A 10,104-nucleotide genomic window follows, 5' to 3' on the forward strand; every position below is an offset into this window, starting at 1 on the left:
CAAACAATCAACAGATTAGAATTAAAATTGAAAAAAAAAAAGAAGAAAGAAACTCAATCTGATTATGCAATTAATGCAAAAAAAATGGCATAAGCTGAAGAAAGGATTCAATTTTATCTTAGGCTTTTCAAATCAAAATGCCAGAGTTTGAAGCAGCTCCAATTATTAAAACGATTATATGGGTAATGTCACATAAAGAACCTACAGTCAATTTTGGAGTGACTTTTATTACTCTTATGTATTTATTTAAAAAATATAAAATTTTAGATTAATTTATATCAAAATTATTATTTTTTTAAATCTATATAAAAATATTTTAGTATGTAATTTTACATAAAAATTATATATTAAAATATTTTATATAAATTTAATTTAAATTCTATATATTCTTTTAATAAACACATAAAAAAAAAGTCACTAGAGTATAAAAAGTAAAATAAATTAACATAAAATAAAAGAAAAATATATTCATATAAGAATTATTTTTGTTATTAAGGAAAAAAAAATAAAAGGAAAGCTTGTGTTGCGGTTGAATGTTCACTAAAGGGCTTAAAAAGTCTGACACTACAGCCCACCTACAGGAGAATTCGGAGGAAAAGAAAGAGGTCAATCCAAAGTAGAAATAAATTACCAACTAATTTATTGGTTGACTTGGGTCTCTGGTGAAGAAATTAAGAAACCCTTCTCCGAGAGATTGTGAATTGTGAACCCAACTCATAGAAATGGAGACACAACAATCATGGAGAGTGAGATTATCGTTCAAGAATGTGACGATTATGTTAACAGTATTGAATTTGATCACTGCCCTTTTCTTGCTTCAGGGCTTTCTCTCGTCTGCTTCTTCTCGCAACAACAGAATCTCATCATCTAACCAATTTAACTCAGGCAATTTTCACTTATTCCCTCTCTTTTTCGAATATCAAATACCAACTGCTGTATGTGAATATCGATTGGATTTTTTGTTTTATACTGAACTATCGGGGGTATTTGCTTATATGGGTCTATTAGACGAGTGGCTCAATTTTTTATTTTTTGAAGTTTTATCTGTCTTCTGGGTAATCGATTTTGATGATGGTCTTAACTGAAGTTTTCCTTTTCGGTACTTTTGTGATGAATATTTAAACCCACTTTTGTTGAGGTTCTGTTTAATGCATATCAAACTTGATTGTGGAGATTATCAGACTGTCTGATGTGCTGTTCATTGACAATTGTTTGATCCACAATTTGGGGTTTTCTAAGACTCTTGAATATCTTAATTTGCATACTGCAATTGAAGCACTATATAATATTAAATTCATAGAACACCTCAAAGCTGAAAATTTAGTCCAATGTGTTTCTGAGTATATGATTGCAAAATCGAAATATCAGTGGATTCTATTTAAACCCCATATATTCCAGTAATGATGAAGTCTGGATGTTGGATGAGTCACCCCCTACAAAACCCAACATTTAATACTATTTGAAAGTTCACCTTTTGCTTGGATTTATTACCTTGTTACTTATTCAGCTTCCCTATATGGCTAGATCCTGTTTAGTTTAGAACTTTCCGCATTTCTATTAGATGCAAAAGGATGTGTTAGACCATGTTATGATCATTATACATAAGCATTATTGCACATGAGATCCTTTTTATGTTGTTTCACTGCAGTATAAAATTAGAATGATACTTGAAAAGGGATAATTTACTCGCTTATGAATGTTTATCTAAAAGCTAAATTTGTGGTATATCATCCATGCCTTTCATTCTTGTCTTTTCCTAAATCTCTTTATTCTAGTTAAAGCCTAACGTTTGTGTTATTCTCCATGGCTTATCTTTCAGCACCAATTAATTTATTTGATAGCTTTTTAATTTGAAATTTAAAATGAAAATCAGTACAGTTACAATCAGCACAATTGTAACAAAATTTTGCAAGATTTTACCTTTATTATCAGTTTGGCCTCTAGAACTTGATCCCTTCAATTAGTAAGAATATTGCAAACGCTCTTACTACTTGATGCTTCAGGAATTACACTCTTAAGTGACTAGATAAAGCAAGGAACTGATGGAGAAAGCACCTGTAAGTGTTATAATCTGGTGCGCGCTTTAGTTTGCTGCCATAAGGCTTTTAGTGGCTCATATCTTCGTCGACTTCCAAAAGGAATGTTTATTCAAGCTATAGTCACTGAACATATGTAAAAGAATATTACTTGACGTGAGATTAAGGCATGGCATGACTCTTCAAGATTGCTGTTTTCAAGAGACGATTAGCATTATATTCTAGGTTTCAGTGCATTCTTTTTCTTTCTTTGTTATGCTTCTGAACTCAATGAACCGTGGACATATAGCTGCCTTGTTTTAATGTTTAACAAATTAAAATGCAGTTCAACTGAGCTATGTCAAGGAGTCTGAAGAGATACGCATTGCCATGCAACCCTGGAAACTGATAAAAAGAGTATGTCAATGGATTTAAAAATGTAATATAGTTGTTATATATTATTAATTGAAGTTTTCTGCAGGTGCCACCAAATAACTTTGAGCATAAAGTTCTTTACTTTTGTTTTGTTTTTTACTGTTTTATGTATTGTGTTATATGTAGTTTGAAATGTATTCTTCCATTCAACTCGCTATAAATGAGCAGCAAAAATTTCATGGTCTGGAATTCATTTCTCAGAGTAGTTGAATCTTTCTGCATTTGCAGGTGAAGGAAATTGAACAAGAAGCATATGTAGAACAAGAAACAGTCCAACAGAAAGATGCAAAGCAAACTGCTGCTGTTGATCTTTCAAAGAGGTTAAAGGATTTCCGTGCTATTAATGATGCTGCCAGCTTGAAAGGTGACTCACCCCCTATTCTCTCGCTCTCTCTCCCTAGAAGTTACCTCAGCTATTAATGGGTTTTTTCAATTGGGAAGGAATGTCTTGGTTCTCTAGAAGTTTACCTTAGCTGCCAGTTTCTGATGAATGATTGTATAATATTTTAGCTCATGAACTTTTGCTGCTTGATGCTGAAATAATTTTTAAAAAAAATTGTGTATTTTGTCAATCATATATAGTCATGATGATGTTACTAACATCTATAAGATATCATCAGCCTTGGAGGAATGGCGGAAAAGGAAGATGGAACGAGCCAGACTACGAGAACTAGAAAAGAATGGAACAGGGACCTCTCAAGCTTGATGACCTTGTGCTCGGAATGGTTGATGCCAAGTTGCAAACATCACATGAAGTTGTCTCCATATGTATACGTGTAAATATTGCCACCGTGCTTTCATAGAAAACAAAAGTACTTTATCCAAGATATATATATATATATAACTGCGTCCATCTCTGTCGCTGCAGAAACTGACTTTGATTCGTCCACTCCTGATTAGCACGTCCTGGCCTGCTAATATACTATACAACTGGACAATATATATGTATATTCCTCTCTTTTGATTTAAATTCCTTAAAAAATTATTTCATTAAATAATAAAATTAAAAAGCATTTTGATCTAAAAAATATATTGATAAATTTAGAATTTATTTGGAAAATCTGGTAGAATTTATTTAAAAAGTATGTCTATTTTGATAGAATTTATTTGAACAGTCTATCTATTTTTATTTTACATAAATTTAAACATATAAAATTTTAAATTAATTTTTATTTTAAATAAATTTTATAAATTTTAGTCAGCCGGCGGGCCAAATCCGCTCATTGGAAAAAAAAATAATGTTAATAATATTTCTTCAAAAAAAAAAATAATTAATACTTTTTAAAAAATCGAATGGATAAAACCATTTTATACAACAATTAACAGTTAAAAACCGTTCCAATCAGCTCTTCATATATTTTCAGAAACTAATAACTAGATTTAAGAGAGAAGAATCAAACCTATCTTCTGAGAGCTCTCAAAGATCTATTCAGGGACATTAAGAGACTACGTTAAAATATGTTACCTGTCAGAATTTACCTAAGACCAAGAATGTTGATCTCTAATTCATGATGGAAAGATCCACACAACCTCTTTTCATCTCTGCCATCATGAAACCAGCCACCAGGGCCGCCAACATCCTAATTTACTAAAGAAAAACAACTAAAAAGTATCAAAAGTATTCACAGCTTTTTCTGCAAACATTGATGGAATTCCTGTACAAGCTTATAAAATTTGAATTTGGTATATACAAGCCACTAGGTACAAAGAAAAGGTTCATACAGTCTTGCATACAAGCTTGCAAAAGGCCTTTATGGTAAATATTTTCCCATGGTATTAGAGGGTACATGGCTTCTTCCTATAGTTCCACTGACAGGATTATATTGTCTACAGAGTTGGTGATTTCACAACAGCAGCATCCATACATTAGCCCAAAATTCCCAGTTCCAGTTGCCCGTCCCCGGCCCGAACCCCCAAAACTAGGAAAATAAAACAATTTTGAACCGTCAAAGCACCTCTCGGCCTTGAGCACTTGGAGATCAAGGGAAGAAAACAGAGAGATAAACCACCGAAGCATATGCAAAAGGTGAAAGCTATCTATAGTCCAATACCATAAAAAGATGGCAGCATCAACTTTGGCAAAATGATGAAGACTAGACACTTCAGGATAGGGGTCAGAAAACTATGGCAAACAACTGCCCAATCTCACCTGCAAAAGATATTAACATGAGAACAAACTCATCTGTCTTGTGACAAATAAAGGATAAAAGAAAGGCTGAAAAGGCTCGAGTTATATCTCTAAAATAATAATTCTCGCTTTAAAGTTATGCATATTTCTTAGCATGCTTTTGAACACAAATAAGGAATACCTATAACTCCCCTCAAGATATATATTTGTTATACACAAACCTATAAATATTCAGAGTAATCCACTTCCATAGTAGCTTCAGAATAAGACTACACAAAATTATCATAGCTGGAGTATCATAGAAAGTGCATAAAATTATCATAGCTGGAGTATCATAGCTGGAGTATCATAAAATTATCATAGCTGGAGTATCATAAAATTATCATAGAAAGTGCAACACACTCATAGCTGGAGTATTCCCAAAAGGTAACAATCAAAAACTAAATTATAATTACACAGACACACTAGTAAAACGTGGATAGTGAGATAATACAGAATAGAAGAGCCACTTTATTATAGACCTCAATATCTTTTGCGTAAGATAAAACACCATAAACACCCGCATAAAAAGAAAACAAACTATCCAGAAAATTCAGCTGCTCAGCTTCATAAAGGAGCATATGGTTGCTTGACCAAGGAAATATTAGAGATTCAACATTTTGATTGCAAGAGAAAACAGAGAACTGTTTATTTATTCAAGGAGCATGACCGTGGCTTAGCGTGAAATTTTACAGCCTGTTCGGAAAAAATGTTCAAAATGACATACCTGCCCTCATTATTTTGGTTTTTGTGGTGCATTGTAAAGCTTATCTATTTCAGCTTTCACAAGCAGGGCTAAACAATAAGTTTCATAATCTACCATTTATTATATTGTTTCTCTCAAGGTCCTATCCGTACAAGATCAAGAAAGAAAAATGTTCAATATTTTCTTTTCATCTGATTTATTTTCCCTCACTTATTTTCTTTTCCCTCTTATTTCCCATCCAAACAAAATGTCACTCTGCACTGCTCTGAAACGATGTCAAACCTATCATGGAAGCCACAATACAACTTGACAGTGCCACTTTCCCTTGGATATAAATGGTTTCCAAGGGAATTAGTTCCATCATTCGTTTCCTACTGCTGCTCACATAAGCAGTGAAAATAGTGCCATTACAGATGCAACACAAGACCACACATGTAATAGGCACACAAAAAATTGCAAAGTGGTGCATTAAGCCTCCACAAAGATGCACATAAGGCAACTATCAAGCCACTTAAAAAAAACTTAAAGCACCAAATCTGTCTCTCTCTGCTGTTTGACTTGTAATCTGCTTAACTCATTGCTGTCATCAGCTATATATTTGATTCCTTAAATTTAAAATGAGACAGACTAATAAAAAAAAGTATCTGCCATTTACAGCTTATTAGCAAATAGCACAAAAGCTTTTTAGAAAACAGTTTCCTACAATTTATCCTTCCACTTATATAGATAACTGAATGGATATACAAGTCAAAAGAATGTGATCCTGACAATTTCGGCAAAATAGACAGGGCAGACACATGTTAAATAAAAGTTGCAAGGTGAAAGAAGACATAAAATAGAATCTGTAGAATAGCAATAAACACTCATAATTGAATAAACATTTTATCACTCGCAAGATATACAGACTGACTATGGTGATCCAATCAACAATGACAGATGTTCGAAAAGATAGTAGAAATGTACATATAAAAGAATAAACATATAATCAAGAGAACCGTAAACCATCATTTTTCTGGTTTTACCAAACCCCTTCAGTAGTCCATATCGGCATTGATGCTAATCCAGTTAGTCCAGTCAATTGACTCTATGTATAGCTAATATGACCATTAATCTACTTGAAATTGACTAGTTATTTGACCTAATTACACATTGGAAAAATTACAATACAATTCATTGGTCACTCCCCAGTCTCAATAGCAATAAAGCATGTTCCCAAAAATGACTCAGGGGAGACATTATATATACACATCACTAACTCTCTTATTTAGCAAAAAGAAAAAACCACTTAGAATCTATGCTGTACATGTATGGGATTTAAATTGTCTAGGAAAACGTAATTAAGGATTTAAATCGTCTAGGAACACATAATTAAGGATGTAAATCATCTAACAAACATAATTTTGCACAAATATTTTTCCGAAAAAATTCCTTTCTAATTACAAAGAGAGGGCAGAAAAGGTAATGCCAAGAACTCCTATTACAATTGAGAGAATTCCAAATATCAGTAAAATTACCGAATTTGTCGTCCCTAAACAAGAACTTTAGGGAATGCCAAAGTCCAAGGAGCTCCTAAATAATATGCTTGTTTAACTATGAGCGAATTCTCATCATTACATAGCAACAATTCATTTAAGCCCAAAAGGCATGCAACATGAAGAAAGTAAGAAAAATTATGTCTCACAGAGAAGTATCTGACTCCAAACTATGCTTTATTATTTTGTTGACTATAGTATGAAGTTTAAGGAATATTACCTCACAGTCATAAACTATGATTAACTCTTTTTAACACTTTAGACTGCAATAAAATTACAAGACCGAAAATCAATTTATACTCTGTTTGATGAAGACAATGCTGCAAACTAACAATAAAGAAAAAAGCAAATCAAACTCATGTTTAAATTGATGAGAGAAATACAAAAATGCGGTTCGGTTTACCTTATAGCGTCATGTCCCCAGGATGTTGTGCTACAACACATGCAAGAGTTTCAAAAACTCTTCAAGTCTATTCAGTTGCAAATGGAAAGCTTCCCCGTCCATTCATCAGCCACCCCATAATCAAGGCTGATCTCCCTTAAAGGAGGAATATTCTCCAGTGCAAAAAGCATAAGGTGAGGAAACATCAAATTATTGTGATCAAACAGAACATATTGCACCATCGCATTTGGAGTTGAACTATGGCTCAAATAACAAGCAACGTTCCTCATTCTTGACACATCCATTGCGACATCCAAAGGCGGAACTGAGGGATATGTAGGACGCACATAATCAGCATAAATCTGAGATAAATCTCCCCATTCTGCCCACTTTGGGGAAAACCGATTGGGATAAATCAAACTGTCACCATTCATTGTGAAAACTTGAGCTTGATCTTTTGTGAGAATAACCCCTGCATATTCACATATGAATTCACCAGCATGTATCAAATCCAATGACCGAACTCCCCAACCCGTTTCCCTCGACCTAAACACTTCCAATCTGTTTTTCAAGCCCTTTTGACTTACCCGGTTCCGACAGCTTGGTGGACATTTACAAAAAGCACCACATTCAAACACCAGCGGTTTCCCTCTCAACAAAAACCCATTTTGATCATAAGCAAACTCGCCACCATTCTTCATCGAACAAAGACAACCATCAACACAACCACCAATGCACTCACAACCCGTCCCACTACTTCCCTGATTAAATGCAAAAGGAGGAAATACAGTCCTAGCTAAATACTCATAACACAGAGGATCATGATCATTATCAATATCATTAAATAACATAATCGGCATATTCTCTTTCTTATTGGAAATATCGAGACTAAGATAACCTCTAGGTCTCACAGACAATGGTGCAGTCCTCAAACTCTGCGCAAACCTTAATACAGAACTACCCATTTCCGGTTGACCAACAATCCTCATTAGTTTATACTTATAAACACCAAAACCAGATTTACCCACATCAAACCAACAATCATGAATCTTATACAAACCATCATAAACATAAATCTTATTAGTAAAACTACCAGCATATTTAAATCCTCTAATAACTCTCACCTCAATACCATAATGCATACTCCGTTCTAAAGCCAAATTCCCTCCTTCCAACTTCTGATGCATACATTGTCTGGAAAACTTATCCTGTCCACCATGACCTGTATAAACAATCACATCACCAGAATCCTCATCATCCTCGTAACCACCAGAAACAATCACACTTGTCGCTATAGGTTCTCGATTTGAGCTCTGGCTCGCTGGAAGATAATCAATCCCAGCTTGAACTTGACCGTGGAGACCAACAACACATAGTTCCATTCTGAAAAAGAAAATATCTCCAACTTCAACTCCAGGTATGGACCCCACAATCCGTTTATCACGGTTAAGCCAAAGCCCACGGTCACGCATAATTGATGACGCTAAAAGATCGCCGCGCGCGCGTCTACCTAGGGCTTCACCACGCCGTTTCTCCTCCTCCAAAACGCTAAAGATCCGGAGCGCGTCGAATAGCATGCGTGTGCGTCTAACGACATCCCGAAAATATCGCTGGTCTTCTAATCCTAAGTCGGTTACACGTACTAGCTCTGATGAGCGTTTAGAATAGCGACGGTGCGGTTTCGTTGTGACTGTGAGGTTATTTTCGTCATTTAGTGGTATGATTGCGCGAGAATCATCCGAAACGTCAGCGTATTGCTGTTGATTTTGTTGTTGTTGCAAGCGTTGAGCAAATGCTGTGCGGAAGAGTTCGGTGATTCTGTGATATTCGGAGTATACATTGTCTTCCTCGATGGAGGATTGGGAAGGAGGGGGAGGAGGAGTAGGGGTACTATCGGTATTTGAAAAGAAGTTAGGGGTAAAATCGGGAAATAACGGATCTTGTGGCTCTTCTTGTGGCAGAGGTGTTTCTACTAGACTGTCTAGTGGTTCGAGTTTGGGTTCCAATTTTGGGATCAATAGCGGCGACGGTGTTGCGACGGAGACGGCGGTGGTTGATGGCGGACATGGTGGAGAGAGATTGAGATTAAGGTCTTGAAATGGGACTACAGATCCCATTTCAATTTCGGTCTAAAGATTGAAATTCAGATTACAACAGAGCTCGCATGAAATTTAAGTTTCTGTCAGGGTTTTTGCACTGAAAGAAGGCTTCAAGGTGCTTTCATGGTTTTCTTTTTTTTTCAGAAAGGGAATGGAAATGAAAATGGGAATGAGAATAAGTTTTAGACAATAAAAAGAAAGAAAATTTGTTTTTGTTTTTTTTTTTTAAGAAAGAAAGACAATTTGTTTGTGAAAAAGATAAATAACTCTTTATTTATATATAAAATTTTGGCTTTTTATATTTAAAATTTAAGTATATAATGTGTGGGCCATTGCAGGAGTGATTGATGAGTAATATATTTTTAAAATTTTATATGTATTATTTATTTATCGATTTAATTAATTTTAGAAATAATTTATTATTATTAATTATATTTTATAAGGGAAAGTCAACTTTACCCCTTGTCTTCTGGCTGAAGTGTTTTTTCTTTTACTATTTAACATGTAACTTCTTATTTGTATTCAAATAACTCCTATTTTAATTGATGAGTTGTGTTAAATAGACTATATTAAAATAAAGATAATGCAACAATATTTTATGTTATTTATTAAATAAATATAGTAGTAAGGAATGAAAATGGTGAATTACTAATTATAAAAGAGTAAAATAAAATGATAAAATTAATAATAGCTACTCATTTCTTAAAATAATTTTTTAAAAACTTATATAAAAATTCTTATGGTCTCTCTTGTTCTTTCTTTTTCATT

General features: G+C 34.0%; 2 protein-coding genes across 3 annotated transcripts; one reads left to right on the plus strand and one right to left on the minus strand.

The window, feature by feature from the left end:
* The first annotated feature begins 522 nt into the window (after window positions 1-522).
* On the plus strand, window positions 523-3,303 carry LOC8265710. Its single transcript, XM_015724860.3, has 4 exons — window positions 523-885; window positions 2,362-2,432; window positions 2,679-2,814; window positions 3,071-3,303. Exons 1-4 carry the CDS (start codon window positions 723-725, stop codon window positions 3,154-3,156), a joined length of 456 nt encoding a protein of 151 aa, XP_015580346.2. The 5' UTR covers window positions 523-722; the 3' UTR covers window positions 3,157-3,303.
* A 757-nt stretch (window positions 3,304-4,060) lies between these two features.
* On the minus strand, window positions 4,061-9,567 carry LOC8265757 (histone-lysine N-methyltransferase family member SUVH9). 2 transcript variants are annotated; one of them, XM_048379095.1, is made up of 3 exons: window positions 7,259-9,567; window positions 7,076-7,118; window positions 4,061-4,599 (listed from the first exon to the last, which is right to left on the minus strand). In XM_048379095.1, exon 1 carries the CDS (start codon window positions 9,352-9,354, stop codon window positions 7,330-7,332), a length of 2,025 nt encoding a protein of 674 aa, XP_048235052.1. In that variant the 5' UTR covers window positions 9,355-9,567; the 3' UTR covers window positions 4,061-4,599; window positions 7,076-7,118; window positions 7,259-7,329. The 2 variants fall into 2 exon arrangements, with proteins under 2 accessions (XP_048235052.1, XP_002528332.3); XM_002528286.3 differs by lacking the exon at window positions 7,076-7,118 and having other exon boundaries at window positions 7,259-9,566.
* Window positions 9,568-10,104: the final 537 nt, after the last annotated feature.

Source organism: Ricinus communis, chromosome 9 (genome assembly GCF_019578655.1).
Source record: "Ricinus communis isolate WT05 ecotype wild-type chromosome 9, ASM1957865v1, whole genome shotgun sequence".
In the NCBI taxonomy this organism is placed as follows: domain Eukaryota; kingdom Viridiplantae; phylum Streptophyta; class Magnoliopsida; order Malpighiales; family Euphorbiaceae; genus Ricinus; species Ricinus communis.